This window comes from Sinocyclocheilus anshuiensis, unplaced genomic scaffold (assembly GCF_001515605.1).
Source record: "Sinocyclocheilus anshuiensis isolate Anshui unplaced genomic scaffold, SAMN03320099.WGS_v1.1 scaffold43, whole genome shotgun sequence".
Classification (NCBI taxonomy): domain Eukaryota; kingdom Metazoa; phylum Chordata; class Actinopteri; order Cypriniformes; family Cyprinidae; genus Sinocyclocheilus; species Sinocyclocheilus anshuiensis.
This window is the reverse complement of record NW_015549580.1, coordinates 2,029,757-2,048,198: the sequence shown is the minus strand read 5'-3', so window position 1 is coordinate 2,048,198 and position 18,442 is coordinate 2,029,757. Positions and strand designations below refer to the sequence as shown.

General features: G+C 38.2%; 1 protein-coding gene across 1 annotated transcript; it reads left to right on the top strand.

Moving 5' to 3' along the window:
* The first annotated feature begins 324 nt into the window (after positions 1-324).
* LOC107657721 (transmembrane protein 245-like) lies at positions 325-16,910 on the top strand. The gene is made up of 19 exons (XM_016445942.1): positions 325-394; positions 590-1,360; positions 2,420-2,537; positions 2,642-2,737; positions 2,825-2,947; positions 4,376-4,567; positions 4,650-4,819; positions 8,541-8,564; positions 10,659-10,763; positions 10,884-10,966; positions 11,064-11,154; positions 11,830-11,928; positions 12,019-12,150; positions 12,230-12,352; positions 12,434-12,579; positions 13,891-13,991; positions 14,887-15,061; positions 15,351-15,545; positions 15,631-16,910. The coding sequence occupies exons 2-19, from the start codon at positions 767-769 to the stop codon at positions 15,674-15,676; spliced, it is 2,613 nt and encodes an 870-aa protein (XP_016301428.1). The 5' UTR covers positions 325-394; positions 590-766; the 3' UTR covers positions 15,677-16,910.
* The last annotated feature ends 1,532 nt before the right edge of the window (positions 16,911-18,442 follow it).

Below are 18,442 nucleotides of genomic sequence, written 5' to 3'. Positions count from 1 at the left end.
GAATTCATACTTATTATGCTTTATTATAAGAGTATCATTTTTTCAGCATTTTCCCTTCGTTTTGTGACTTTTCAAACTACAAAATGACAGATCTAAATAGGCTACTGTTTGACTTTCGTCTTCTGAACACACACACACAATTTTCTGAAGAGCATTATTAACTAAATAGCTTTGGTTACCATAGACGTCCACTATATGAACCAAAAATAAGACATTTCTTGAAATAACTATTTTATGTTCCATGGAAGAAAGTAAGTCATACAGATTTGGAACGACATGATGGTGAGTAGGCTACATTTTGGTGTGAATTATCCCTTAAAAGGATAACGAACCATCAGCACCACTACATTAAAAAAGACTTGCGTCTACGGCATTCGGAATAGCATAGCACCTTGTATCTTACTAAAGCAGGGGTGTCAAACTCAATTCCTGGAGGGCCGGAGCGCTGCAGAGTTTAGATTCAACCCTAATTAAACACACCTGATCCAACTAATCAAGTCCTTCCGGCTTATTTGAAAACTACGTGATATGTGTGTTGCAGCAGGGTTGGAACAAAACTCTGCAGGGCTCCGGCCCTCCAGGAATTGAGTTTGACACCCCTGTACTAAAGTCATATCAAGAAAAGTCAGTGTCTGGTAGGCTGAAATACACTGCAACTTGACTACATTTCCCAGACTTCATCCGACACGTGACGTCACTCTTTGCCCAACCCGCAGTTCCTTATGTGGTGGATCCTCCGGACTGAAGCGGAGCGACGCCAGCGACCATGGCAGACACAGAGGACCCGGGTCCAGGCACGGCCACTGAGCCGGACACCCCGCACACAACCCGGCCACACTACGTCTCGTTCAGCGAGACCGTTCAGCCAGCGGTCGGGATGGTGAGCCAACTACTAAGCCAGCAGTCGTCCCTAAAGTTCGACAAAAACATCAAACAGGCCTTCTACAACACGGGAGCGATGATCTTCGTGGCGATCTGCTGCGGAGCAGCCGTGTTGGTCTACTTCATCCTGGAGGCTTTTCTGCGGCCGCTGCTTTGGGCAGTGCTGTGCGGCACTTTCCTGCACCCCTTCAAATACTCGCTCGCCCGCCTCGGCCGCTCTTGGCTCAGCAGCCTGCAGGACAGTGGCACACCGATAGTGGTTGGGACTCTGTTGGTACCGGTGTGGTGCGTGAACTACGGGGTGGAGACTCTGGGCGGACTGGTCGTAGATCGGCTCAATGTACTGCTGGCAGTTGGGGCCGGTGTACCCCTTCTTTATTTCTTATATCTGTTCTGGAGCGTCATTGGCATGCAGGTGATCCTCAGTCACGTCTGTACTGTCATCTGTCTCGGCCTGGATTGTTTCAGTGCGGCGTGGGTGAGTTCTGTCTGTGTATAATGACATGTGAAGACAATGCACAGGTGGTATAGTGGTTGTGGGACAGGGACTTAGAACTTCACTCCTACATAGATAACAGAATAATTCGAGAATTTATGTATATTTATTAATATTTAGTAGTGAAATTTTTTTAACATTCATAACTGTTTAAACGTATATTGTGTAACAATGTTTGCTAGTGTAATATGCAGTGTAGTATATATCTTATAGTGTTCAAATTTGTCTGTCAGTGTGGAGCCCCATCATCATGGGGTGTCACATTTTGTCTGCGCCTCTTTTTCATCCGTCAGAGAATCATGTATTTATCTGCCAACCTCTGTATGACCACGTCTGGCTTTGGACAAACTAACCACGTGCAAATATATTTGTATACAAAAGTCTTCATGAACACAACATGTGATGTCAACATATCTAGAACTCATGCTTAATATATGAATGGGAATTGGAGCATGACATCCCAAGATGCTAAAATTATGTCCCTTAGGCTACACACACAGCAGGCCAGATAGATCATAAGACATATTTTAAGTTCTTCTAAAATTTACAAGAACTCTACAGGACTAAATTTCACCCTGACATTCAATTGAATGACCTATTTTTTTTTACTTCCCTTTAGTGCTTAATTTAATTCTTACAGGTCATGTGATGTCTGTTTTTAGTCCAAATTGTCATCAGCCACAAAAGCACCATCCAGCAGAACCTTGCGATCATCTCATAACAAGAAAACACTAAGGTGCTGATTTATTCAAGAAGCTGGCAGTGGAACTGACTGTATTTTAAAGGAACGGGAAGGGAAAAAAAAACCGATATAATTTTTTGATACTTACGATGTAATTTATGACAGAATTTCTTATTTGGTAGAACAATTCCTTTGACCCACTTAATTGAAGTGTCTGTTGATACACCCTCGCAGTGCCTATGAGAGCTGCGAACATACTGAGGGTTTTTATGATTATAAATAGATCGGTGGCAAATGTTTGGTGCAGGCACAGTGGTTACCAGAGATGCCCATGTGTTCTCTGTCATTCTCTTTCTCAGGTTGGCACTTTAGTTGTGGGCTACGTGTTGGCTGTGGCGTTTAAGTGGACACCTGGCATGGAAGGTTACTTGCGTACAATGTCTGTGCCTGTATGGACAGCACTTATTTTCTACCTGGGTAAGACCTTTCTGTTTTGAATCGGTGAATGACTCTTTTTATATTTAGCATTGACCTAAATCCTGTAAATGAAGGAATGCTAAAAATTCTGTCTTTTTCCCCAGTTTCTCTGACAGGGTCTTGGCGTGTGCCTGTGTTTGTGGTGGTGGTGTTACTGCTAATAGTGGGTTCTCAGGAGAAGCCTGCTGTACCAGGGAAAGGTGAAGAGGCTGAGGCTCCAGCTCTCACATGTTATACCTCTGTTCCTGATGTCCTCTGACCTTTATTCCTCTGTTCTCTCTGTATAGGTGAGCTCTCTGGTCAGGTGCTGTCCTTTGCTGCTAATACAATCTTCATGGCAATCTCCTGCAGTAACATCAGCCATGCTGAAAAGATACAGGAAGAGAAGAGCACCAAAGAACAATGCAGAGGTGACACAAAAAAGATAACACCAGTTTTGTCATGTAGCTGTTTGAAGTTATTTGCAGAGCTGTTTCCCCTTTTGAGGGAAAATCTGTGGGATTCTGCAGAAATTATTTAAATGTGCAAGATTCTCTGTGCACTGTAAAAAAAAATTCTGTAGTTTTTACAAAATAATTTTGGCAGCTGTGGTTGCCAGAATAATTTTGTAAAAAATACAGAAAAACTGTAAACACATTTACGGCCAAAAACTGTAAATTTTACAGTATAAAACTGTAATTTACAAACAAGAAAATTTGAATGTAAACTAGTAAATTCAACAATGCACACTGCTATTAAAATCTGTTAAGTACCTTTAACATACTGACAACCACCATAATAATGCAGGTTTACAGTTTTTGACTGTAAATTATACATTGATTTGTTATTTTTACTTCTAAAAACTGTAAAATTAACAGCATTTTACTGTAAAATTACATGAAATGTCTGGTTAGATATTTTACAGTTTTTCCCTGTATTTAGTACGGGAACTTACTGTTAACCTATTAACAGTTTTTTTCCGTAGCGTTTTTACAAAATTTTAGAGTTAAAATTACACTTATTTTTTACAGTGTGGGTCAGGTTATGACTGAATTTTAGCAGTGTGTATATTTTAATTTAATAAGTATATAGTCTGTTTTGCTGCATGTTTCAGAGTGAAGCGCGGCACTATTTTCTTTTGCACGTGAGAAGCTCATGATCCGGTGTTTTTAGTGTCTCAGAGCTGTTTGTTTCACAGTGAATGCAACAATCTCTGCATTTGCTGTGAGTTAAACGTGCATTTTGGGAGCACAGTATTCTCCAGTTACATTTTATTTTCATAATCATATAAATTCAGACATTTCTGTGAACACATGAATACAGGATTTTACTAGATTTGTGCTGAGAAGCCTTTGTAAACCTGTTGTCATAGAAACTTAGACATAGAAAAGTCTTCCTTGCAGTTTTCCACCAGCTCTTTATTGTAATTGTACTACTGCAGTGTACAGTAAAATAATTAATCATACTTATTAAATATTTTTTATAGTGGTTATATTATAATAGTAATATATTTCTGTCTCATTATTATTATTATTATTATTATTATTATTATTATTTCTATAGAATTCCACTCAGAGCTATCAGACCTGAGGAATTTCAGACAGTTTCAGTTGGTAAAAAATGCTTTATGGTATAAATAATATAAATAAATACTTTATTTCATATCAAAAGTAAATTCACTCCGATACTGATTGAATGTTATGCAATTTTTTGTTTGTTGTGACCATTTTTTTCTTGTGGTATCTAAAAATGTATCAAATGCCGATATTTTTCAAGGTTTTTTCGAGGTTTAGAAATTCCAGTATGATAACAACAATTCTATCATCATTAGTAAAGAAGATTTCTCCTTTCCCTCACAGACTCGATGGACTCCCCAAAGGGACTCTTTAGCATTCCCTCATCCCGGCGGCGTAGCAGACTAGAGTTCAGGGGTATCCAGCCCAAAGGGAAGGCCAGTGACATTTACTTTGTGCTGCTCGCGTGGGCTATAGTGCTGGTGCAGATCTGGCTCAACCTCTGGATCTTACAGTTACTGCCCATCCCTGTTGGCGGTAAATTTTGTGTTCATGGTCCTAAGGTCAACAAGTTAAGGATAGTATGCATGTTTTCATGAATGGATGTTATATTTTCCAGTTTGGGTCCTGAAGAAGATGGTTGTCCATTTTGGGATGAAGGACTTCATTGGGCAGACTCTAGTGAAATGGTGGGCCGCTTCTGAGAAGTTTGTGAAAGACAGACAGGATGCTGTGCTGCCTGGACCGATCAAAGGCCTAGCTCAGTTCTTGCTTCGAGTCGACACTAAGGTAATAACTTATATAGATACACACACACACACACAGACACACAAAAGCACTTGCCTGTCTGCTGACCCTCTGTCCTTCAAAACACTTGCTTGCTGGTTGTCGCCACATGTGCACATTTATTTTTGGAGGTGACAGGGATCTGTGATTACAAAGAGGAACTGAATGTGGTTGTGGCTTGCTAATTCTCTTTTTTTTTCTCACACAACTAAGACAAGAAGTATTCATAGCTGACAGCATAAAAGCTATGAAGGTCAGATGTGGATGTTTCTGTTTATTTCATTACTTGAGGCATTTGGGAACAAAATAAAATATTCAACAGAATCTGTTTTCAATGAGAACGAGTAATTCTACAAGAAAATGTTATTAACCTAATAGTTGGAACATGTTTCCTGTCTCTCAAATCAGCTCAAGTACTCAGATCAAATCAAGAGTAACTATTTTTAGTCTGTGCTCAGTAATGTTGCATTTCTAGTTTGGTAGTTTTTGTTTTTTCCATTTATTGTTTGAGGTTTATGACATGATGAAGTCAACTTAAGCCCAAAAATGTGCCCACAGTTTCACAATGTCACTTTTAATTTAATGGGTTTGATCTTTTAGACTGTCTAAAGAGAATGAAAACGCACTGTTGCAGTCAGTCTGGACGAAATCCTACACCTCTAAGAAAGCATTTGCCCACTCCTCCCTGACCCCATAGTAATCCAGTAGAGTAACCCAGTGTCTTCCTTTAGTTTTGCCTTCTCTCGTTCTTTCCCATGTTGAGTCACACATGCTCTTGTGAGCAAATGTACTGAAAACATGCAGGGTCCAAAATTATCACTCACCAAAAAGCAAATGAGAGTAAAATTAGCTTGAGAACATAAAACTGTTATTAGCTGGTAGCTGCTGACTTAACAAGGAACTACAACATAATACACGACTTCAGTAAAATTGTTAGAAATATAATCTGACCTTCAATGATATAAGTTACACAAGCAATCCAAGACATACATTTGCTGTGAGTCGTGTGTCTTCTAAGTTTGAGAAATTTAAGATGCATGAATGCCATGTGACTGCACATACACCACCTTTCAAAAGTTTGGAGTTGGTTAGATTAATGTTTTTGAAGTCTCACCAAGGCTGCATTTATTTGCATATTGCATATACTATTGCAATAAAATGTGTGTTGGCAAAACTGAATAAAAAATATTTATTATTATTATCAACAGTTGTGCTGCTTAATATTTTTTGAAAAACTTCTTTTTTTTTTCAGGATTCTTTGATCAACAGAAAGTTCAAAAGAACAGCATTTATTTGAAATAGAAATCTTTTGTAACAATACACATCTTTACTGAAAAAAAATAAAAGAAAAATACTGACACAAACTTTTGAACAGTAGTGTATGTGGAATATTCATCTCATTAAGTCACCAGAATGAATATACTACAAACAAAAATCATTTGTATTTGTTTTTGTGACAGGTGCAAAGTAAAAACACCTAAATATGACAAACTAAAACAACAAAACAAAATTTGTTCTCATAACAACAACTACACACACAGTGGGTATAGAAAAGAATCACCCTCCTTTAAAATAATCCAATTTTGTTGCTTTGCAGCCTGAAATGAAGACGGACACTGTTTTTGTTTTATCCAGCTGTATTTATTCAGTGCAGCTTATAATATCCGAGTGAAAGATAAAACACCAACATGTCAGAAAAAATAAAAAAACGAATCACACCCTCCTAAATGACTTGTAAATTCAATCAGGTGTAGCTAATCACCTTCTCAATGGCACACAAAGCCATTTGACTTTCAACTGTGATCAGCTGTGGTCAATTTGATTAGCTCAGCTTTCTTGGAGCATTTCAGCCCTTGGTAAGTAGAGCAACTGAAGCAAACAATGGGTGGCAAGGCACTGTCAAAAGATTTCTGGGAGAAAGTTGTGGACAGGCACAAGTCGAGATGGATACAAAAAAATTTCAAAGGCTTTATCCCTTGCAGCTGAAGCAAACAATCAACTATGGGTGGCAAGGCACTGTCAAAAGATATCTGGGATAAAGTTGTGGACAGGCACAAGTCAGGGGATGGATACAAAAAAAAAATGTCAAATGCTTTATCAGTGCCTAGAAGCACAGTGAAGTCTATTATTAAGAAGTGGAAGGTATTTGGTACAACACAAGACCCTTCCTGGATCAGGACCAAGAGGCCTACAGCTACAGCAGTTGCAGGAATTCATGACAGAGTGGTCATTGTGTGCATGTGACAACAGTATCACAAATTCTCCACAAATGTGGCTTGTATGGGAGGGTTGCAAGAAAAAAGACACTCAAGAAAGGCCACATTCAGTCACAACTAAAATTGAATAATTTGGCCTCAACACTGAACACTATGTCTGGCGGAATCCTATACAGCTCACCATCCAAATAACAGCATTCCTACAGTAAAGCATGTATGGGAGGTTTGCAAGAAAAAAGCCACTCCTCAAGAAAGGCCACATGCAGCCACGACTGAGCTTTGCCAAACTGCACCTTGAAGATTCTGAGACTAAAATTTAATTATTTGGCCTCAACACCATACGACATGTCTGGGGGAAATCCAATACAGCTCGCCATCCAATTAACAGCATTCCTCCAGTAAAGCATGGAGGTGGTGATATCCTGTTATGGGGGTGTTTCTCTGCAGCAGGGACTGGAGCACTTGTCAGGATAGAAGAAGAAAAATGGACAGAGTTGAAAAAAAGTTGTCAATGGGAACTCGGTGATTCTGGTTTTTAATATTTTTCTGACATTTTGGTGTTATATCTTTCACTTGGATGTTACAAGTTGCACTGAGTAAATGCAGCTGGATAAAACAAAAAATGCGTCTGTCATTTCAGGCTGCAAAGCAAAAAAAATTGATTATTTTAAAGGGGTGCATTTTTTATTATTTTATAATGTTCTCTGAGGTTCACTTATAATGTTAGTGTGATTTTACATAAAAAAAACATTTAGAAGTAATAGAAAATAGCCTATCCTGTTTTTGAGGCTCTCTGCAGAACGGTCTGTTTTTATAGGCGGGCTTTCAAAACTCACAAGTAAATGCCCACTGCTATGATTGGCTAACAGACTCGCTTATTAAAATAACAGATGGATGCTGCTGTGACGTACTCTGAAAACAACATGGGTCATTTGGGTTGAAAACATATAAATACTCATTATATATCAAACGGTCTGGAACAGACGGTGCAATAGTGGTAAAAGTACGTTTACTTACACTGTTACGACATTACTGTTGGATCCACTCTAGTCAGACTCAGCACTGCATCATCGTTTACGTTCAGTCTCTCTGAAAAGCCTGCATCATACTGTCTTATTTAAAAATGAATCCATAGCAAAGAAAACAAACAAACAGTGTTTCACTGACGCGATCGGAGCTCTTTTCTAATTTTACCCCATATATATATATATATATATATATTTTACAATACCTTTTTATCACCATATTGTTCACAAGAATAAAAGGAGGTAAAAAAAAAGAAAAAAGAAAAAGATGAAGACACTCACAAGAGGACAATCATAGCAGATCTGACTTTTTCCTAATAAAGCCCACCACATCACACCCTGTCTTGCTCAATATGAATCTCTTCTTGTAACTTCAGTGTCTGGTCTGTTTTTGCCTTCAAACCACGTTGATGTTTGCTGCTTTCCTGCATACTGATTGGTTGTTTCTAATAACCGTTTGTCTCTCTGTCTCCCTCCTCAAAGCTCTGGCATTGGCTTAACAAGCAGGTAAATCATTTGTGCTGGCAGGTGTACAAGAGAAAGAAAGAACAAAGGGGAAGAGAATGAAAGAATGACAGTGTGCGCTCCCATTAAATGCTTTAGAGTGATGCTTCCCCCTCTCCACTTCACCCCTTCATCTTTGAGCTCTGCTTAGCTCACTGGCTTATGGCTGTTCCTGCTGTGTGGCGCTTTGTGCTGTGGAAAGGAGCGTGTGACTCTGAATGTGATTGAAATACTGACATACTAACTGTCAGAAGAAATGCAGAACAAAACCCTGAGAAAGTCCACCACGGTCTCTTCCACAGCTCTAGATGTGTGGTAGGCTGGTTGTCTTCAGAGTGTGTGAGATGCATGTAGGGCGAGAACAGACAGTGGGAATGGAGGTTTGGGTGAAGGGATGCTTTGGTCTGTTGAGACCAAGGCTGGTGGTGTCACTGAGTTTTTCAGGTGTGGGTGGGTTTGGTAAAGGGCTTTTCTTCTGAGTAGGCACACAAGCTTTGCTCCAAGAACTAGTGAGCTGCCTACTGCCCTCTAAGGTAGAAGTGATAATCTTAGGAGTGGCTGATTTGCAGCACTCTACATAGGAAACTCTGCACACCCCATAATTAAAATGATTAAAAGTGACATTTATAATGATCATATGGCACTGAAGACTGGATTAATGGCTGCTGAAGAGTCAAGTTTGCCATCACAGGAATAAATTACAGTTTAAAATATTCAAATAAAAAAAAAGTTATTTTGAACTGTAATAATATTTTACAAAATTGCTGCATTTGTGATCCATTAAATGCAGCCTTGATGAGCCAACCACACATTTTTTTTTGTACAGAAGTGAATATTTCTCTAGCGTCGTCTGCCATCTTAAGTTTATATTGCTGCAATGCATTATGGGAATTCTGTATCATATGGAACTAATGGCTTAATAGCAGAGCTTTCACTCACAGAGTGTTCACCATAATGTTCCAAATTTAAGCCTTTTAAATGCGGATTCCATTCCATGTTGTTTCAAAGTTTCAAATGTCTTTGTAATCTTTGTATTAATTTGTAATAGCTTCAGAAACAACTTTCCTTGTTGGACATCACCAATATAAGTCTTCAGAATGTTCTGTCAAAGAATATTTGTTCTGTTGTTTGTTTGTTTTCTGATTGTAAATGTTCCATGTACAGTAGCATCTCTTGGGTTGTGTCAGATTAAGATGAGTCTGCCTGTGGCTCAACAGGAGCAGATGGTGAAGAAGTTATTTTCAGATCTGATAGTATGTCCCTCCCCTCAGGAATCCTGCGCCATTTGCCAGCATTGCTTTTAAACTGCATATTAGGCTTTAAAGTTTTGGAGATGGAGTGATTCTTTTCTTTTAGTCTTCAGTCTTTTTCAGTTTCCTTAACAGCGTAAGCTTTGTACTAATCCATCATCAACATTACCAGGTTTGTGTGTGATGTTAACATTTAGCACTAACGAAACAAGGGAACAGGATTAGACATGCAAGTGCCGCCCGCAGGGCCGAAAGAAGCTGGGTGAGCAGAGAAACCGAGTCCACCTGCCAAAAACAAAAATATGCCCACCTCCTGTTTACAACCCCTTTCCTGGCAAGATGATCATCAGTGGTGCTGTTAGCTCATTCACTCAGCGGAGAGTCTTGCTTAGTCGTCCAACAGGTTAGCAGGTGTCAGAGCGGTTTTTCAACAGAATGTTTACTATTAATATTTTCACAGGGTTATGTCTAAAAAGGCAAATAAGGCTGCATAACTGAACTTCTCGGAAGCTCAGATCTGATCCATGGATCCTCTTAAGTTTTTAAAGGAATACTTCACCCCAAAAATGTATTTTAATCTTAATTTCTGTCTCTTCCTCACACAAAGCAATTGCATGGCTTGAGAAGAAAAGCATAGTAATTTTCATTGTTGGGTGAACTGTATTGTTTCACTGAAAGAGGTGAGCTTTTTACATTTTTTTTTTTTTAAGAACCAAAGAACACAACTTTGTTCCTCAGGTTTGGCAGAGGGAAGCAGGTTTTTGTGTTGTCACACACTTGCATGAATGATCAGATTTGTTTAGTTGAAACTGATCTCTCTTTCTCTCTCTCTTTTATTTCTTTGCAGATGATAGTGTGGCTGGAGCGCTCTTTGGATAAGCTGATCAGTATTTTCATAATCTTCCTGCTGGTAACTGGCACACTGCTCATGGCCTTGCTGCTCACAGCTATGGTACCGTGTTTCCAAACCACTGCCCTTGGGCTGATTATTCTACTGCGTGACAGATGTGATCCGTCACTGATCCCACGTGCCGTACACATCATCTCTCACCAATGATATTTCTGTTCACAGATGCACCAAGAGAGTGTTCATATCATTGAGGTCACTAGTAACCTGATCAACGAGACCGTGTCCAACCACCCAGAGTGGGCCAAGTAAGTTGAAACACACACTTATCATACACTGGATTTTAGTTAGAAATGTTGCACAATCAACTGTTTGTGTGTGTGTGTGTGTGTGTGTGTTGTGTAGTTGGCTCCCAGAGGCCCAAGTTATCCAGAAGGCTCTAAACTCTGCTGCCACAAATATTTACCAACATGGGAGAGAATGGATCACACATAAGGTCAGAATTACAGTTTACTGTACTGTTGAAGACTACATGAAACGACATTCATAACAAATTTAAAAAGACGGATAAAATGAATGGTGAAATTACAAAAAAATGACAAAAAAGCACCAATATACCATAGCAGTAATCCATATGAATCTGGGGTTATATTCCGAGACTTCTGAAGTAATATGATTGCTTTGTGTGAGAAACAGATTGAAAGTTATTAACTGAAAATGTTCCCTTGTGTCACTGCCCTCAAATGTCATTTGTGTCATTTGAATACGCCATTATGGAAAAGAAGTGCACTTTAAAAAGAGTACTAATTACAGAAATAATATACTTAAAAAATATACATAACTGTGCTGAATGTAATGTTTTTGGACACTTAATTGCAATTAAATAAGTATTGTATATATTATAGTTTGGATATATATTAAATGCAAGTAGCTGAACTTTAGAGTGCTTTTTTTGATCCCCTTAACATCTTTATATGTCATTTTATAATGACTTATTTTGTCTTTGAAATATTGTTAAAGTGTACTGCTGAATGTAATGAAAAAGAATTTATGGTAAATTTGAAAAAATTCAGTTTGATTTTGTTCATACCTTTAACCTTTTATGCTTTGTCTTTGTAAAGCTGAATAAGCATTTATTATGTGGGTGTTTTTGTGTATGTGTGCATTGTAGCTTCATAAGATGTTGGGTGATAAAGTAAACAACACGGCTGTGATCGAGAAACAAGTTCTGGAACTGTGGGACCGTCTCTATCAGTCCTGGATTGTGAAGGTAATAACAAAACCTTACTCAATTACACACACTCACTGACTTATTGGTTTTTATTGTTGTTGTATTCCAGTCCGTGTTTTTGTGTTGTAGAACGTGACTCACACTGGACGACACCGTGGACATAAGCTACATATGCACAGGCAGAACAGCTGGCTGGGGGACATACTGGACTGGCAGGACCTCGCCTCATTTGTGCAGGAGAATATCGAGACGCTGCTCTCGGTTAGGCTCCAGTGTGTTTATGTGTGGTGGGGAGTGTCTTTATTTGACAGATTGGTGAATATGTTGTCTTCTGCGCTAGATATTGGAGTCTCTGTGGGTTGTGATGAGTCGAAATGTGGGCTTGCTGATATCCACAACAACCACGCTGCTCACCGTACTGTTCCACAGCGGCACCGCACTGCTCAACTTTGCCCTGTCGCTGGTAATACACATACACAATCAGATTGATGGAATTGGATTTTAGAGGTGGTTTTAAATATTTGTTGTTTCTCTGAATGCATAGGTGATTTTCCTAACCACACTTTTTTACCTGCTGAGCTCCAGTGGCGAATACTATAAACCTGTGAAATGGGTTATCAGCCTCACACCCCTCTCCCAACCTGGACCCTCTTCAAACATTATCGGACAGTCTGTGGAAGAGGCCATCAGGTACACATGTCCATGTGGAGCTTTGGTTTGTCTCAAAGACCCCCCAATATCCAACACAATATTCAAAGGCCCTCAATATAATATAATATTAACAGAGCTATAGCTATACAAATATGATATATATATATATCTATAAAACTATATTATTAACAGAAGCTGGGTGTGTCGGTATAGGTAAATTAATTATTTTTAGCATTTTAATTATATTTTTTTGCATTTATTTAAATCATCCTGCAGCCCCCTTGGAATTTTGCTGAGGCCGCCTGGTTGAGGACCACTGCCTTAAAGGGGTAGTTAAAGTAAAATACAAGCATGTCCCCACAAGCAATAGTTTTGACTCGTCCATCAGTTTGTACAAGTAAAGGCAATAATTTGTGTACCGTAATGCACTTACAATGGAAGTCTGTATGAAGATTATACAGGAGGGAAGCAGAAAAGTGATATTATAGTGATAGTTCACCCAAAAAAAAATCAGAAAGAAAGAAAATTCTGTCATAATTTATTCACCCTCATGTCATTCCAGACCTATATTACTTGCTTTCTTCTGAGGAACACAAAAGAAGATACTTTGACTTTTTGTTGTTGTTTTTTTTTTTTTTGGTCTATAGAGTGAAAGTCAATGGGGTCCAATGTTTTTTTTTTTTGTTCCAAAATATCTTTTTTGTGTGTGTTCTGTGGAAGAAAGAAATTTGTACAGGTTTGGAATTACACAAGGGGTGAGTAAATGACTTTTGGGTGAACTATCCCGTATCCCGTTGACACCAGTAAAAGACACTGTACTTTGTATTCACCACAAGAGGGCAAGACTGCTCTGCCATTTTGCCATTTGAACAGATAATTTAACAGAAATCATGACTGGAACTGAAATGGAGTGTAATTGACTGGTAATAATATGCAGGTTAAAAATTTGGAGGTTTCATCTGCAGGTTAGGGTGACCCAGAAAATGGAGAATGAATGGGGTCACAAATCTGCTGTAGCACTGTGGTGTTCTTGAGCATGATGCTTAACTCCAGGTTTCTCCAGTAAAACATAGCATAATGTAATTTGCTTGGATAAAAACATGTTACATTCACAGTCACACTTTTTCCTTCATAGACAGTGGCAGAAGCTGTAGAAGCCTTTACCTGAGCTCAGTGTGTGTGTGTGTGCTGATGCTGCCATCACCCAGAATGCACAAAGATGTTCCATTAGACCCATTTTCATGAGCGCCATCACAGAGAGACTGATTCACTCTGACTCCAGTCGGTATTAGACTGAGGGGAGAAAAGCCCTTTGTGTTTCTGCTGTCTCATACTGTTTTCTGTACACAGGGGTGTGTTTGATGCCTCTCTGAAGATGGCTGGATTCTATGGACTTTATACTTGGCTTACACACACGATATTTGGCATCAACATTGTCTTCATCCCCTCAGGTAAGACTAAAGCAAACAGATATAAAAGACTCTCCTCTTCCTGTCTTCAGCATGTTTCACACCACATGTTCTGCATGTTCACACTAGTGTCTCTGATGCGGCTCTGAACAGAAAATATCAGATTTCTGGATGTTGTCTTGGAGTATTTCTGCTAATAACTGCCAGAAATGTATTATTATCTTACAATAAAATATTATATATATGGTCTGTTGTGGATCTAATGAAGTAATGGGATCACATTAAAAAAAGGCTCACTGTTAAAACTCTGCCTGCCACTGCTTTTGCACAATGTGAATACTGTAACCTGTAAATATGGGCGACAAAATTAATTGTTTATTTACATGTGGTGTAAAACAGTCCTTGCTGTTCATTTTGTTGTGTGCACTACCTTTAATAAATATATATATATTTTTAAAGAAATTAATAGAAATTAATACTTATGCAAGGGTGCATTTAATTGATCAACAGTTAAAGACATTTATTATGTTACAAAAGATTTCGGTTTCAAATAAATGCTGTTGTTTTGACCTTTCTATTCATCAAGGTATCCTGAAAAAATATATCATGGTTTCCACAAAATTACTACTCTGTTTTCAGCTTTTGTTTATAATAAGAAATGTTTCTTGAGCTTATTAGAATGATTTCTGAAGGATCATGTGACACTGAAGACTGGAGGAATGGCTGCTGAAAATTCAGCTTTGCCATCACAGGAATAAAATACATTTTAAAGTATATTAAAATAATAAACAGTTATTTTACATTGAAATAATATTTCACAATATTCTTGAATTTTTGATTTGAGCATAAGAGACTTTAAACTTTAAAAAATTCGTACTGACCCCAAATTTATATATATTCTCATTTTCGCCTTGCCTCTCTATCTTTCTCTCTGCAGCAATGGCAGCTATCTTAGGTGCAGTGCCATTTTTGGGGACGTACTGGGCGGCACTGCCAGCGGTGTTGGATTTGTGGTTGGCACAGGGGGAGGGAGTCAAAGCTCTGCTGCTGCTCTTCTGCCATCTGCTGCCAACATACTTCGTTGACACGGCAATTTACTCTGATATATCAGGGTGTTTGACTTCTTATACTTGTAAAAATACACTACTTGGTTTTTTTACGGTCCTTCTGTGGTGTCCAAATTTGGTTGAATGTCAACCAAACATTATTACAGCTTAAAGCGACAGTTTACCATTTTGTCTTTATTCACTAACCCAGAATATTTCTCTTTGATTGTGTGTTTATATGTGTGTTGATAATGTGATTTTATCTATCAGCAACATTTGTTCTCATCTTGTTTGTATATATTTGAATACCACACCCTCCCATAATTTGCATTAATATAATTATTTGTATGTGCAGAGGTGGGCACCCGTATTTAACCGGCCTCGCGGTAGCAGGTGGCGCATACTATTTAGGTTTGGAGGGTGCCATATTTGGGCCCATCCTGCTGTGCATACTGGTGGTGGCGTCCAACATCTACAGAGCCATGCTAATGAGCCCTAGCAGCAGTCAGCCGACGCCAGTGCAGAGCCACTTCCCTGTACATCATGGCAGGTGATACAATCTTTTATCTGTCTCTATTATTAACTACTTTTTCATTGTAATCATCATTCAAACTTTTTTTCTCTTCAATTCTCAGGTCATTCGCAGAAACCCCAATGCAGCTGAAGAAAAGTGATGAATGAAAGAGACGTTTGAGCAGCCTGTTACACTTGTTAACAGCACCCCCTTTTCTGGTGTATCCCACAGACTATAAAAGAGGGCAGTCTTTCAATATTTTCACCCTAAGAGATCTCACAGCAACAGAAGCGCTACATTCTCTGCAAATGTGGCTTTCATAGCACATAGAATAATGATGCCCCTTGATGTCGACCTCTGTGCTAACAGTTCATTTAGCACTTAGCACCGTGATGCTAAATTTGGGTAATGCTGGGATACCAGGTTCAAAAAAGCAATGCTGCTTGCACACTCCAGTGCAAAGTTCAGTTAGCACGCCTGTGCGGCACTGTACTGGTGAATTATGCTAGTGCCGCGATGCTAGCATTAGTTAGCACACTAACAATACTACATTTACATTGTGCTTTACTGTAACAATTCACCAGGGTCCAAATCAACAGACCATGTTTTTAGCCTATAGATCACTGATGTTTTTTTTTTGTTTATCTGGTAGTACTGATTATTTATCCCATATTGTGGATGTGTTTGGCACTGTTGTCATGTAAATGGTTGTTTGTGTAAATGATTTTACTTTCAGATTTTACTATTCAAACACCTGTTTAAAAGTGTTATATCTTTCTGTTTTCATACATATACAGTCTATCTTCCTGCAGAGGTTAGTCCAACAGGATGATCTCCAGGAGTAGGACTGAGCAACGCTGACCTATACAAATGTTCTTATTCAGGCAGAGGAGTGTTTATGAACAAATTCTATCTTGACTATAACAATGTGAAACTAACTTAAACTAGTCTGAGTGTCTGCATCACACAGTTCTATATTTGTTCATATTCACATTACCTCAAGCATCTTAAGTACATTGCAACAAAGTACATTGCAATATTTATGTACTACTGTTTCTTACATACGCATTTCTTTAGCTGTTTGGATTTTATTTCACTTCAATTGCAGAGCTTTCTGCTTAGGAAGGATGTTAAAATCCCTGTTTTTTATTAATGTATATTGTTATTCCTCTTTGTGTATACAGTACTATTGTTCAGTGCTCAAACATTATAAATAATCATCTTTTAACCAGTTAGAAGAGATATACAGTAGTTTAAGTAGAGCTAAAGGCAAAGAGAATGACCAAATGCTGCTGGCAGAAATGATATCAGCTTGTTTATAGGAGAGCCTGTATGTCAAGCTTGAAAACATTGCACTGAATTGATAAAGTACTCACTCTGTGAGTAGTATTATTACTGTTACTATTTATTTATTTTTTGCTCGTTATTTTGGCTAGGTTATTCACATTGTTCACATGTTCTGTTAAAGACATCACTGAAGAGTGAAAGTGGATGCACTTTTTTCGGTTCATGCTAAATAGGAGAAATATGATTTATAGTTGTTTTAATAGCTATATGTGAAAGGAAAAAAAGCATGTTTTATTTATTTTAATGTAAAATACAAAAAAGACTTTGTTTTGTTCATACACAGCACTATTAATTTTTTTTTTATAAAACTGGTTGAATTTTTAACTGGGTACATCTGTATATGCTGTCTTTCTGGATGTGTAAAATTGAATTATGTTTTATCAGTCTCCTTTAGGGAATTGGATGTTGCAACCCACTGGATATATTTTAGGCATTAGAGAATGCTGATCTTAAACCTCTCAGAGGATTCACGTTCAAATGTTTTCATTTCAAATGATTCATGTTCAAATGATTGACGTTCAGAGCGTACATTATACTTCGATCAATAAGTAACTTTACATTGTGTTTTAGGTATCTGGACTGACTGCTGTAAAATACAACTATTTTACATAAAGAAAAATACCATGGGCTTTTGAGGTGTTTGAATGTCAGTGTCTACAAAACCGAACAGAAGCAGCATACGTTAAAGCAGTTTCAGGCCAGCAATCTCACCAGGCTGCAGCAGCATATGTGACAGCTAGGTCTGGGAATCGATTCCGAGGCGTTGGGAATCGAGAGTCGATTCCAAAGGTTGGAAACGATTCCATCAATGGGAATCGATTCCTCATTCAGAGCCTTTTTCAGTTCAACAAAACTCATCTATGGGTGTCTCTCAAACGGAAGGCTGCACACATTTAAATTCACGAAAATAAACTGAAAGAAAACGAGTCGGTACTGATCATCTGAATTTTAGGATGCAGCCTTCCGTTTGAGAAGCACCATTCACCTCCCTCATGCTCGCTAAAAGCTGTAATTACGAGAGTTGTGAGATAAAATATTTTCATTTTTATATTTTTATTACAATTCGCCTCCCTCATGCTCGCTAAAAGCTGTAATTACGAGAGTTGTGAGATAAAATATTTTCATTTTTATATTTTTATTACAATTCGCCTCCCTCATGCTCGCTAAAAGCTGTAATTACGAGAGTTGTGAGATAAAATATTTTCATTTTTATATTTTTATTACAATTCGCCTCCCTCATGCTCGCTAAAAGTGATTAGAAGTCTGATTAGTTTCCTGATTCGGATAGATTTAATGAACCGGTTAAAAAAAAACGATTCAGAGGTTATTTTACGGTGGAACGTCAGAATAGACCATGACGTCATCGTGATCTTATTACCATCTAGAATATTATTTTTTAAAACATTTCTATCAGCCAATGATAATTATAAAAGAAAACGTGACGAGCATAGATCAGTGGCCGAGAGCGCATCTGATTGACAGATAAACCACGAGCTCTATTATTAATGTTCTGATTATTTTGTTTCAGTGTACAGTTTGTTAATATTGTGCAAAGCATACAGTCAAAGTAAACTTCATCATTCAGC

Excerpts from the sequence above, each read along its gene's own strand:
- LOC107657721 (XM_016445942.1), top strand. The coding sequence starts at position 767 with ATGGCAGACACAGAGGACCCGGGTCCAGGCACGGCCACTGAGCCGGAC. Across the intron at positions 12,353-12,433 it reads TCAACTTTGCCCTGTCGCTG|GTGATTTTCCTAACCACACT; the intron begins GTAATACACATA and ends CTGAATGCATAG. Across the intron at positions 15,546-15,630 it reads TTCCCTGTACATCATGGCAG|GTCATTCGCAGAAACCCCAA; the intron begins GTGATACAATCT and ends TTCAATTCTCAG.